Consider the following 13,126-nt stretch of genomic DNA (forward strand, 5'->3'; position numbering starts at 1 on the left):
CCTTTATTTCCTTGGTTATCCACGGCTGGTTATCCCTTCTCTTACCGCCCTTCTTTTTCACTGGAATATATTTTTGTTGAGTTATGAAAGAGCTCCTTAAAAGTCCTCCACTGTTCCTCAATTGTGCCACCATTTAGTCTGTGTTTCCAGTCTACTTTAGCCAACTCTGCTCTTATCCCACTGTAGTCCCCTTTGTTTAAACATAGTACGCTCGTTTGAGACACTACTTCCTCACCCTCAATCTGTATTACAAATTCAACCATACTGTGATCACTCATTCCGAGAGGATCTTTTACTCGGAGATCGTTTATTATTCCTGTCTTATTACACAGGACCAGATCTAAGATAGCTTGCTCCCTTGTAGGTTCTGTAACATACTGTTCTGAGAAACAATCCCGTATGCATTCTATGAATTCCTCCTCCAGGCTACCCCGTGCGATATGATTTGACCAATCGATATGTAGGTTAAAATCCCCCATGATTACTGCCGTTCCTTTTTCACATGCCTCCATTATTCCCTTGATTATTGTCCGCCCCACCGTGAAGTTATTATTTGGGGGCCTATAAACTACGCCCACCAGTGACTTTTTCCCCTTACTATCTCTAATCTCCACCCACAGTGATTCAACATTTTGTTCATTAGAGCCAATATCGTCTCTCACAACTGCCCTGATATCATCCTTTATTAACAGAGTTACCCCACCTCCTTTCCCTTCTTGTCTATCTTTCCGAATTGTCAGATACCCCTGTATGTTTAATTCCCAGTCTTGGCCACTCTGCAACCACGTTTCTGTAATGGCCACCGAATCATACCCATTTGTAATGATTTGTGCCGTCAACTCATTTACTTTATTTTGAATGCTGCGTGCTCAACCACAAAAAAGGGACCCAACCCCTTTTTTCGGCGCACTGAAGGTAAGTGCACCGAAAAAAGGGGTTGGGCCCCAAGATACCCGCTGAGTTGGCAAAAATGTCTTTAATTCATGTGTTACATTTAAACATTAGCAATGACACCATGGCTTAGATATCCTTGTTTGAGGTGTTAATATCCACGGGGTGGTCCAAGACACAACTCTGTCACGTGTGCTGCAAGGATTTCGTCGCTATGAACACGTGTGTGATTATGGGGAATCCGTCACGTGCTTGGACAGGCGTTCGTCACGCCTCATGGCGCATGCGGGGAGCGTGTCCCGGCGTCATGCGCATGCGTGATGCAGGGAGTCTGTCCCGATGTAGTGCGCATGTGTGGAACGTGCCGCGCTGTGATGCGCATGCGTGATGTGGGGAGCGTGTCCCGGCATAGTACGCATGCGTGATGCGGGGAGCGTGTCCCGGTGTAGTGCGCATGCTTGCGTTCGGCAGCGCGCCATTTTCCTTCTGTTTGAACGGGACTGAAGTGGGAGGCGCGCCTGTGGATCTGAAGTCGCTTTGGTTTAAAAGCGAAGGTAGGGGAGGGCGGGTTGGAAATGGCGGTCCGATTTCTAAGTTGTCCGTGAGCCGATGATGCGTGACCGGAAGTCCCAGTAAATCTAATTGTTAGTGTTTTAGAAGCCGGAGACCCACTTTCCCCGTCTGTTTGGGTCTAACGATCCGCGTGTTGCCGCAGCTCCGACTTCCACACTGCGGCCGCCCGGCGGGTTTTGCGCACTTGAAGCGGGTGGAGGAAAGCTCTGGCTGTCGCAGAAGTGGTGGCCTGACTGAACGGGCTCCGGGCCCAGCCGGACCGGCTTCGCTTCAATCAAACTTGCGCCTCCCTCCCCGCAGGGCGATTGGTGACTTGTCAGACGACGTCTGTTCTGCCGCTTTGCGATTGGCTGAGCTGACTATCAATCACCGAGCTTCGTTCAGCACGTTCGGTTGTGGCCTCGGCAGTGCAGGCCTTGCTCGCATTGAAGCCTCACAGCCCCGCTCGTTCCATGTTATGCGCCGCTCGCCCTCGCTGCCCTTTTAATCCTGGGTCACGGTAAATACAGGCGGCCCTTGCAATCTTATTATAAAACACGGGACAGGCTATAAATGTGCACAAGGGAGAAAAGTGGCCAAACTCCAGTCTTGTCCCGACTGCCAAGCGGTTGCGATTCCAGCCAGCATCCATCGAGAAAACACGAGTCATTTGGCGTTTTAAGGATTAAAGCTGAACAGTAGATGTGCACACAGAAGCTATCTGAAATTATTTTGCAGATCTCTTGGAAGCTTGTCTTTTTTTCTTGCCAGGTTTTCTTCGTCGATTTCTATATTTGTAATACGTAGCCTGCAAATTTTTTTTCTGAATTTGTGTGCTCACGTTTATAATGGAAACTGCCTATGTAAACTTGTCACGATGTACTTGCACTTTACTGCCAGTGGAGGCACTTCAGCGTCATCACTGGTAGAGAGGTTTACTTGCAGCTTGACAAATTTGCATAGGTGGTTCCGTTACAAATGTGGACATCATTTATAATCGAAATATACATAAAAATAAGGAAAGAATGTATGAAGTAAAAATGTTGACTGAAATCAGTCTGTTCGTCCTTCCCAGTAATTCTCCGGCCTCTGTCCCTGCTTCACGTGAGGTTTAGGTTTGACGTGAGGTAAACTAGGTTCTACGAAGCTGTTGACTTTATGGGCTAATTTATGTGTACACATAGTATTGGAAGGCCATTGATTCCATGGTGTTATTCACAGAAGTTTGTGAGATTTTTGCTATACATAAAATGCCTGTCAGGTCACTTCAAAAATAAGTAATTATCAATTAAGCACTTTGGGGATGCTGCTGAGAGACATAATGACCTTGTGTAAATGCAGATATTTTTCTAGGCTAACTACATGGACAACATCTGTGTCCTGTAGTGTACAGGTATACAGACAATCTAGGGCGATGTAATTGGGTACCATTCACTCTGTGTTCTGCTAGAATTGTGTAATTTGATCTAGTCATTGGCAGTCAGGCTGAAGGTAGGCAATGCTGCTCGCAAGAACTCCTTGATGACACCGAGATAGTTGCAAATGTATAGCGGTGTTACGTGCAACAGAGACCTGTTGGCAATGCATAGATAACTTCCTGGAATTCACCCCAGAGTTGATATGGTGCACCCCCACCCCCTCCTAGAATTTAGATGATGCAGTGCTAACATTCCCCATTGTTCGGACAAAACACTGTTCTAACACTCCCCACGTTTAACGCAGTCAGATATTTTGCTGTCAGTACAGAAACCATCTTCATCTATTATATTTGCTTATCCTTTTACTGAAGTTGTACTTTTTAAATCTTCGCAAATGAGCTGACTACAGAAGCATGGTTCTATATTTTACATCCTTATAAAGTAAACATGATAATCCTTCCTGTTACTGAAATTAACTTGTGGTTATGGGCATCACATAGTAGCTTAGAATATTTCCATGATAAATACACATCAAGTCTGTTAGCACCTATAAAAATAAATTAATATCTAGTCCGATGAAGGGTCCACACCCCAAATATTAACTTTATGCTGTATATTTCATTTAGCACTGTCAATCTGTATCGCCATACCGTCCCTCCTCCAACATCTGACATGATCTTTCAACATCGGTCCTAAGTGTCCGTGACGAGCATTCAATGTCGTGTAAATATGTAATTTTTAAAGATTCCATTGCAATTCATTAAGATTGTTTTAACATGAGAAATAGTAGGCTTTAAACTTAAAGAATTAAGTAACATACTGCCATAGAGAGTTAGGATGTTGGTTTTTATGGTTTGTCAAAACAAGACGTTTTGTGGATCAATAGACATCAAAACTGAACTGAATCTTCAAAGAAAAGCATTGAAAGAAAAAGAAAGACTTGAATTTATATAGCACTTTTTACAACCACCAGATGTCTCAGTGCTTTGTAGCCAATTAATTACTTTTGGAGTGTAGTCACTGTTGTAATGTGGGAAACGCGGCAGCCAATTTGTACACAGCAAGCTCTCACACAGAGCAATGTAATAATGACCAGATAATTTGTTTTTTTTGTTATGTTAATTGAGGGATAAATAACAATAACAATAACTTCGCAATAGTGCCATGAGATCTTTTACGTCCATTTGAGGGAACAGACGGGGCCTCGGTTTAACATCTCATCCAAAAGATGGCACCTCCGACAGTGCAGCAGTCCCTCTGCACTGGAGTGTCAACTTAGATTTTTTTATGCTCACGTCCCTGGAGTGGGACCTGAACAATCTTCTGACTGAGGCGTGAGTGCTACTCACTGAGCCACAGCTGACACCAGCATCGAGGCTAACAATGATAAAAAAAAAATAATTGAGGGTATTAAAAAATGTAGAGGGAGTTTAGAAGGGCTGAAAAGGAATATGAAAAAGAGTAGCACATAGCAAAAGAAAATAGTAACTGCTTCTACAAGCACACAAAAAAAGGAACAGCTACAGAGAGTTTACAGCTGCCCATTGGTGAAGGAGTGGTCTCATTGTGGAAGGTGCAGATATTTTACTTCAATTTTTACAAATGGTGCACTTGAGGATTTGAAATAATAGAGCTTACTGTAGAAAAGGAATTGGTTTGGGGGGAAAAATTAGCAGAACTCAATGTGAAGTCACTGGACCCTGATGGCCTACGTTCTAGGCTGTTAAAAGAAGTCCGAGAGAAGAAAGAAGAGGCTCTCGCCACAATTTTTCCAGGGATGGGTAACCATAATTATCTGGAGAGATTTGAGATATTAGGACTATTCCCACTTGAGCAAAGAAGGTTAAAAAGCAATTTAATACAGGTTATTAACATTATAAAGAGTTTTGATAGAGTAAAGAGGGACGATTATTTCCTTCATTTGTGGAGCCAATGAGGAGGGGTCATCAATTTAAAATTCTTATCGAAAATGAGAGAGATTGGGAGAAATTTCTTTACGCAGTGGGCTGTTGTAGCCCAGGATGCTTTGCCACAGGGACTGGTTGAGGCAGAGGCCATTGTCTGTTTTAAGGAAAAAAACGGGTAAGTATTTGAAGCAGAGGAAGATGCAGAGCTATGGTGAGATTAATTTTGGATTGCTCTGGCATGGAGACGGTGGGCTGAGTGGCCTCATCTGTAAACATCTATAGTCTAGGAAAAGTTTCTGATCTTTCGCTCCAAGGAAAGCAACACATGCAAGCCATGTGGTTTCCTCAATAGAGTTAAAATTAGTACAGCTGTCATCAGTAATAAACTGCTGTGTTAGCTGTTCTACTGTCTGGTTCTGGCTTGGGATACTTGTGTGTGTTGGAAGAAAATAAATGATCAGACAGGACTGATCTGCAGTCATTATTAATCTGGCTTGGCCATTTTCCATTTAGGATTTGTGATCATGGACCTCAGTGATGCCAATTTACAATCCCTGTCTGAATTCCTGAAGAAGACTCTCGACCCTGATCCTGCAGTTAGGAGACCAGGTAACTTATAATTTTGAAACAAAATTGAATTGTGTTGTATCTGTCCCTACTTTTATGCATTGTTCTTCTGATATGCTGGCCATCATTCCTTCAAAACTACCATCAGCACAAAAACAGATTATCTGGGCATTCATTAATTTGAGGAATCTTGCTGTGTGCAAATTTGTTGCACAGTTTGCCGATGTACAGTGACTGTACTTTAAACGCAATCAAAAAGTGTCAGCCTTGGCTTAGTGGTAACACGCTTCCATCTGAGTCAGCCTCCTCCAGAGATTTGAACACATAGGCTGACACCTTAGTGTAGCACTAAGGAAGTGCTGCATTGTCAGATTTTGAATGAGAATTTCAACCCTACAATATCACCATAACTCGAAATTAACACAGCCGCGTTATATCGACCATCATGTGTACCCGGCAAAATTTATTCACATAACCGTGACCATTATAAGCGGTGGGGACTGTACTGGTACACAGAAACATAGAAAATAGGTGCAGGAGTAGGCCATTCGGCCTTTCGAGCCTGCACTGCCATTCAATGAGTTCATGGCTGAACATGCAACTTCAGTACCCCATTCCTGCTTTCTCACCATACCCCTTGATCCCTCTAGTAGTAAGGGCTACATCTAACTCCTTTTTGAATATATTTAGTGAATTGGCCTCAACAACTTTCTGTGGTAGAGAATTCCACAGGTTCACCACTCTCTGGGTGAAGAAGTTTCTCCTCATCTCGGTCCTAAATGGCTTACCCCTTATCCTTAGACTGTGACCCCTGGTTCTGGACATCCCCAACATTGGGAACATTCTTCCTGCATCTAACCTGTCTAAACCCAGCAGAATTTTAAACGTTTCTATGAGATCCCCTCTCATTCTTCTGAACTCCAGTGAATACAAGCCCAGTTGATCCAGTCTTTCGTGATATGTCAGTCCCGCCATCCCGGGAATCAGTCTGGTGAACCTTCGCTGCACTCCCTCAATAGCAAGAATGTCCTTCCTCAAGTTAGGAGACCAAAACTGTACACAATACTCTAGGTGTGGCCTCACCAAGGCCCTGTACAACTGTAGTAGCACCTCCCTGCCCCTTTCTCAAATCCCCTCGCTATGAAGGCCAACATGCCATTTGCTTTCTTAACCGCCTGCTGCACCTGCATGCCAACCTTCAATGACTGATGTACCATGACACCCAGGTCTCGTTGCACCTCTCCTTTACCTAATCTGTCACCATTCAGATAATAGTCTGTCTCTCTGTTTTTACCACCAAAGTGGATAACCTCACATTTATCCACATTATACTTCAACTGCCATGCGTTTGCCCACTCAACTAACCTATCCAAGTCACTCTGCAGCCTCGTAGCATCCTCCTCACAGCTCACACTGCCACCCAACTCAGTGTCATCCGCAAATTTGGAGATACTACATTTAATCCCCTCGTCTAAATCGTTAATGTACAATGTAAACAGCTGAGGCCCCAGCACAGAACCTTGCGGTACCCCACTAGTCACTGCCATTCTGAAATGTACCCATTTACTCCTACTCTTTGCTTCCTGTCTGCCAACCAGTTCTAAATCCACGTCAGCACACTACCCCCAATCCCATGTGCTTTAACTTTGCACATCAATCTCTTGTGTTGGACCTTGTCGAAAGCCTTCTGAAAGTCCAAATACACCACATCAACTGGTTCTCCCTTGTCCACTCTACTGGAAACATCCTCAAAAAATTCCAGAAGATTTGTCAAGCATGATTTCCCTTTCACAAATCTCTGTTGACTTGGACCTATCATGTCACCTCTTTCCAAATGCACTGCTATGACATCCTTAATAATTGATTCCATCATTTTACCCACTACCGATGTCAGGCTGACCGGTCTATAATTCTGTTTTCTCTCCCTCCTTTTTTAAAAAGTGGTGTTACATTGGCTACCCTCCACTCCATAGGAACTGATCCAGAGTCGAAAGACTGTTGGAAAATGACTGTCAATGCATCCGCTATTTCCAAGGCCACCTCCTTAAGTACTCTGGGATGCAGACCATCAGGCCCTGGGGATTTATCGGCCTTCAATCCCATCAATTTCCCCAACACAAATTTCCCGACTAATAAGGATTTCCCTTAGTTCCTCCTTCTTACTGGACCCTCTGACCCCTTTTATATCCGGAAGGTTGTTTGTGTCCTCCTTAGTGAATACTGAACCAAAGTACTTGTTCAGTTGGTCTGCCATTTCTTTGTTCCCCATTATGACTTCCCTGATTCCGACTGCAAGGGGCCTACGTTTGTCTTTACTAACCTTTTTCTCTTCACATATCTGTAGAAGCTTTTGCAGTCCGTTTTAATGTTCCCTGCAAGCTTCATCTCGTACTCTATTTTCCCTGCCCTAATCAAGCCCTTTGTCCTCTTCTGCTGAGTTCTAAATTTCTTCCGGTCCCCGGATTCAATGCTATTTCTGGCCAATTTGTATGCCACTTCCTTGGCTTTAATACTATCTCTGATTTCCCTTGAAAGCCACGGTTGAGCCACCTTCCCTTTTTTATTTTTACGCCAGACAGGGATGTACAATTGTTGTAGTTCATCCATGCGGTCTCTAAATGTCTGCCATTGCCCATCCACTGTTAACCCCTTAAGTATCATTCGCCAATCTATCCTTGCCAATTCACGCCTCATACCTTCAAAGTTACCCTTCTTTAAGTTCTGGACCATGGTCTCTGAATTAACTGTTTCATTCTCCATCCTAATGTAGAATTCCACCATATTATGGTCACTCTTCCCCAAGGGGCCTCGCACAACGAGATTGCTAATTAATCCTCTCTCATTACACAACACCCAGTCTAAGATGGCCTCCCCCCTAGTTGGTTCCTCGACATATTGGTCTAGAAAACCATCCCTTATGCACTCCAGGAAATCCTCCTCCACCGTATTGCTTCCAATTTGGTTGGCCCAATCTATGTGCATATTAAAGTCACCCATGATAACTGCTGCACCTTTATTGCATGCACCCCTAATTTCCAGTTTGATGCCCTCCCCAACATCACTACTACTGTTTGGAGGTCTGTACACAACTCCCACTAACATTTATTGCCCTTTAGTGTTTTGCAGCTCTACCCATATCGATTCCACATCATCCAAGCTAATGTCCTTCCTAACTATTGCATTAATTTCCTCTTTAACCAGCAATGCTACCCCACCTCCTTTTCCTTTTATTCTATCCTTCCTGAATGTTGAATGCCCTTGGACGTTGAGTTCCCAGCCCTGATCATCCTGGAGCCACGTCTCTGTAATCCCAATCACATCATATCTGTTAACATCTGTTTGCACAGTTAATTCATCTACCTTGTTACGGATACTCCTTGCATTAAGAAACAAAGCCTTCAGGCTTGTTTTTTTAACACCCTTTGTCCTTTTAGAGTTATGATGTAGTGTGGCCCTTTTTGTTTCTTGCCTTTGTTTACTTGGTCTTCCATTATTGCTTTTTACTTTTCTACCATCTGTTTCTGACTCCATATTACTTCGCCCTGTCTCGCTGCATAGCTACATTGTAAACAGGAGGATAAACTTTTTTTTATTTGTTCTTGACATGTGAGTAATGTTGACCATCCTTCTTGGTCTTGAAGACATTAAAAGCCAACCACAGTGTAGGACTGGAATCACATATATGGTAGATTGGGGGGTGGCAGATCCCTTACCTGATGGATATTAGCGATCCGGTTGGGCTTTTATAACAATTCAGCAGCTTTCATGTTACTTTTATCTGTTGCCACAAATTACTAGATTTACTGAATTTCATTTGCCATGCTGGAATTTGAACTTAGAACCTCTGGGATGCAACTCCAGTATCATAAACACTCTAGTATTTGATAGTACAATATCTGGTAAATGTCGGTGTTAAGTATTTTTCAACTCCAATTGTAATGTAGAAATTTGAATTGGTTTAATTTCCTTAATGCACAAGATAGAAAGTTCTGAAGAAAGTTAAAATGACTTATGGCTTCACAGGGGTGTTATCTAGCACTTTGCAATTTTAAGGCAGTTGGAAACCAAACCAGAAAAGGCAATCATAATCTTCCACATTGGTGAGTGAACATCTGTCTCATAAATAGAAATCACTGGCATTTTGAGAATAGTGGACTTGAGCTTACCCAGCACTAGTTTTATCGGACATCACTCCATCTCGAGTATATTTTGACACGTGCAGAATTTGAAAATTGATTGAACACCTTGTCCTAAAGGAAAGAGTGCGAGGGAAAGGGCATTTTTGAATGGACATTGAAGAATTAATGTCCTTTCTAATAAATAGATTTGAGGAAACTTGTTGAAGATTTTTCTAGGCATTTATTTGAATCGCAGCTCTTACTTTTTAGCTGAAAAGTTCCTTGAATCAGTGGAGGGAAGCCAGAATTACCCATTGCTGCTGCTAACTCTTGTTGAAAAGTCTCAAGACAATGTCATGAAAGTGTGTTCAAGTGTGACTTTCAAGAACTACATCAAAAGAAACTGGCGAATCGTAAGTAACCTGTGGGAACAATGTGGTGCCTTAATCATACAGATGTTGTATAGAAGTTAAAGCCGTCCCTCTTCTGCTATGTAGAAAAATAGAAATGAATACAGTAAAAGTAAAAATGCACTTTTTTGGGCCAGCTGAAAAGATTTACAAAATTACACACATAAAATGTTGTAATTAATTGATGAATATGTTACAACTGATAGATTCAGACATTTAATTTATTATTATTAAATGTCATCCACATAACCTGATGATTTTAAGAACTCTTTTGTGGTTGAGTTTACGTACACCCTTCTTATCATAAATATTTTCCTCGGCCACACAGCAATTGGCCAGGTGGGTGTGAGATGTGCTCCTGGGCATCTTTTAATGCTACTCTAGAGGTGGCAACTAGAAAATACACGGAAGTAGTCAGTGTCTTATCAATCTCTGATTTGAGATTTTCAGCACAGCTATGTCCTAGCCACAAAATAGACAAAGCTAACCTTGCCAATTGCCATCCTATCAGCCCCTCCCATTCATTGGCAAAGTAATGGGAGTAGTCATAAGTAGTGCCATCAAGTACCTGTAGTACCAAATCACCAATAACCTGTTCACAAATGCCTAGTTCAGATTCTGTCAGAAATGGTCTGCTCCAAACCTCACTGCAGGCATGGATGCAGGAACTGAATGCCAGTGCAAGAGGTAGGAGTAGCTGCCCTTGACATCAAGGAAACATTTTCTCAATTGTGGCACCAAAGAACCCTTGAGGTCATGAAAAATTGAGGTCATGCGCGGGGGTAGGGGTGTAGTTTAAGAGCAATCGCTCTGGTAGCTGGAATCAAACCTGGTGCTCCGGAAGATAGTTATTCTTGTTTGAGGCCAATCATTGTAGCCTTGTTGTGTGGCTGTCGGAGTTCCTCTGATTAGCATCCTTGGATCAACTACCTTCAGCTGCTTCATCAATTCCTTCTGTCATAAGGCGAGGAGTCGGACTTCCTGGTTATTCCAGTGTTCAGTTCCACCCTAACTCTTCCAATAATTAAGCAGTCCATACTGGCTTTTTACAGCAGGCTTTGGAGAACATCCATCCATGCTTACGCTGACGTGACAAGTACCATTTGTGCAAGGCAGTGACCATCACCAGTGATTAAAAAATCCAAACATCTCCCCATATCTTGCATCATCCTTGGCAAGCCCCTCATTATCAGCTTCTTGAGGTCACCATTGATCAGACACTCAATTGAGTGAGCCATGTTATTACCATGGCTATAAGGGTGGGCTAAAGGTTGGGAATTCTGCAACAAGTTGCTCACCTCTTGACCCCTCAAAGCCTCTCCACCATCTACATGGCTTAATTCAGGAGTGTGAAGGAACATTCACCACTCGTCTGGCTAGCTACAGCTACAAAAACACTCGAAGCTCAACACTGACTTGGACAGAACAGTCTGCTTGATCAACACCCCATCACTGTATTCAGTAGCTACTCTTTCTGCCACTGACGCATTAGCTGCGTACTATCTACAGCAACTTGCTAAACCACCTTCAACAGCACCTCCCATGCCCATGACCTCTACTGTCAAAAAGCACAAGAGCCACAATGTCATGAGTGTCATCACCTTATCCTGACTTGGATATATATCACTGTTTCTTTGTCATTGCTGAGCAATAATTGTGGAATTCCCTAACTCCCACCATTGTAACAGCATCATCACCACAAAGACTATAGCAGTTCAAGAAGTAAGGTCACCACCACCTTCTCAGGGCAGCTAGGATGAGAAATAAAAGTGGTATTGCCAGTATTGTCCAGAGCATTGGTCATATCAGCAGATGACCAGTAGGAATGATAATCCAAAAGGTAATGCAGTATTGATCTTTATTGCCCTGTTAAAACTAATAGTTAAATTGAAAGTTACTGGTAGCGATCTCAGACTGTTGTTACACTTTTGTTTTTATCCTTCAGATTGAAGATGAGCCGAACAAAATCTGCGAAGCAGACAGGCTGGCTATTAAAGCCAATATTGTGAATTTGATGCTGAGTAGTCCTGAGCAGATTCAGAAACAGGTACCTGTTTTGCTTCTGTCTGTACAAAAAGTTAATGAGGATTGTCTATTCTGGTTTCTTAACATCACCCTGTTCCCTTGCAGTTGAGCGATGCTATCAGTATAATTGGGCGTGAAGATTTTCCTCAGAAATGGCCCCATCTTCTAACAGAAATGATAAACCGTTTTCAAAGTGGAGATTTTCATGTCATTAATGGAGTACTTCGAACAGCACACTCCTTATTTAAAAGGTATTTGCATTATTTGCTTTTTTCTGGGGGGTGGTGGGTTGAGGAGATTTTCACCCATGTAGACTCCTGTGATTGCAATTTTTTTTGGTAATTATGGCCCCAAGTTTCGCCATGATTTGCTCCTGATTTTTAGAAGCAACTGGTGTAGAACGGAGTATCTTAGAAATCGGAATTCTCACCATTTAGTTTGCTCCAGTTCTCGTCAGTTAGAACAGTTTCACTTTGGAACAGAATTTTTTTTTCAAAAGGGGGCGTGTCCAGACACTTACGCCTGTTTTCAAAGTTTCGGCAGTGAAAACTTACTCCAAACTAACTTAGAATGGAGTAAGTGAAGATTTTTGTACGCTCGAAAAAACCTTGTCTACACTTTAGAAAATCAGGCTTAGGGAATGGGGGTGGCGGGGAGGGGGTTAAAGGGAAGTTTACAAACATTAAACACTTCAGTTTTACAAATAAAGAGCCATCATCAATAATAAATGATAAAAACATCAATAAATCAACCAATAAATCAATCAAAAGAAATTAATAAAAAAAATTTAAAAAATCAATAAATAAAACATTTTCTACTTACCGACTGCAGCACCGGGAGCCCTCCAACAGTGTGCTGAGATGCCCCGCCCCCCCCCCCCCCCCCCCAGTGTGTCTCTGTCAGTGTCTCTATCTCTCTATCTCTCTGTGTCTGTGTGTGTCTCTCATTCTCTGTGTCAGTGTCTGTGTTTCTGACAGCGAGGGGAGGGTGGGGAGCAGAGGGAGGGATGGGGGAGAGAAGGGGGAGGGAGGCTGAACGGGCCGGGCCCAGTTGGGCCCGAGACTTCGGGCAGGGCCCGTCCCCAGCACCAGATTTACAGGTAGGTGGCGTTGGGTTGGGTCGGGGGGAGCGCGTGTCGGGGGGTGTTGGTGGTGGGAGGGAGGTTGGTTCGGGTCGGGGAGAGGGAGGTCATTTCGGGTCCAGTCGTGGGGCGGGGGGGGGGGGCGCGCGGGTCGGTG

At 43.2% G+C, this 13,126-nt stretch overlaps 1 protein-coding gene across 1 annotated transcript in view; it reads left to right on the forward strand.

Annotated features, from left to right (window-relative positions):
* Positions 1-1,356: 1,356 nt before the first annotated feature.
* The window catches only part of cse1l (CSE1 chromosome segregation 1-like (yeast)), a 44,652-nt gene continuing 32,882 nt past the window's right edge, over positions 1,357-13,126 (forward strand). Inside the window, exons 1-5 of the mRNA XM_070896116.1 lie at positions 1,357-1,445; positions 5,282-5,377; positions 9,724-9,866; positions 11,809-11,910; positions 11,994-12,139. Of these exons, the coding sequence (XP_070752217.1) occupies positions 5,293-5,377; positions 9,724-9,866; positions 11,809-11,910; positions 11,994-12,139 (476 nt within the window). The 5' untranslated portion in view covers positions 1,357-1,445; positions 5,282-5,292. The remainder of the gene's footprint in view (positions 1,446-5,281; positions 5,378-9,723; positions 9,867-11,808; positions 11,911-11,993; positions 12,140-13,126) is intronic.

The sequence above is a fragment of the Pristiophorus japonicus genome, chromosome 12 (genome assembly GCF_044704955.1).
Source record: "Pristiophorus japonicus isolate sPriJap1 chromosome 12, sPriJap1.hap1, whole genome shotgun sequence".
Classification (NCBI taxonomy): domain Eukaryota; kingdom Metazoa; phylum Chordata; class Chondrichthyes; family Pristiophoridae; genus Pristiophorus; species Pristiophorus japonicus.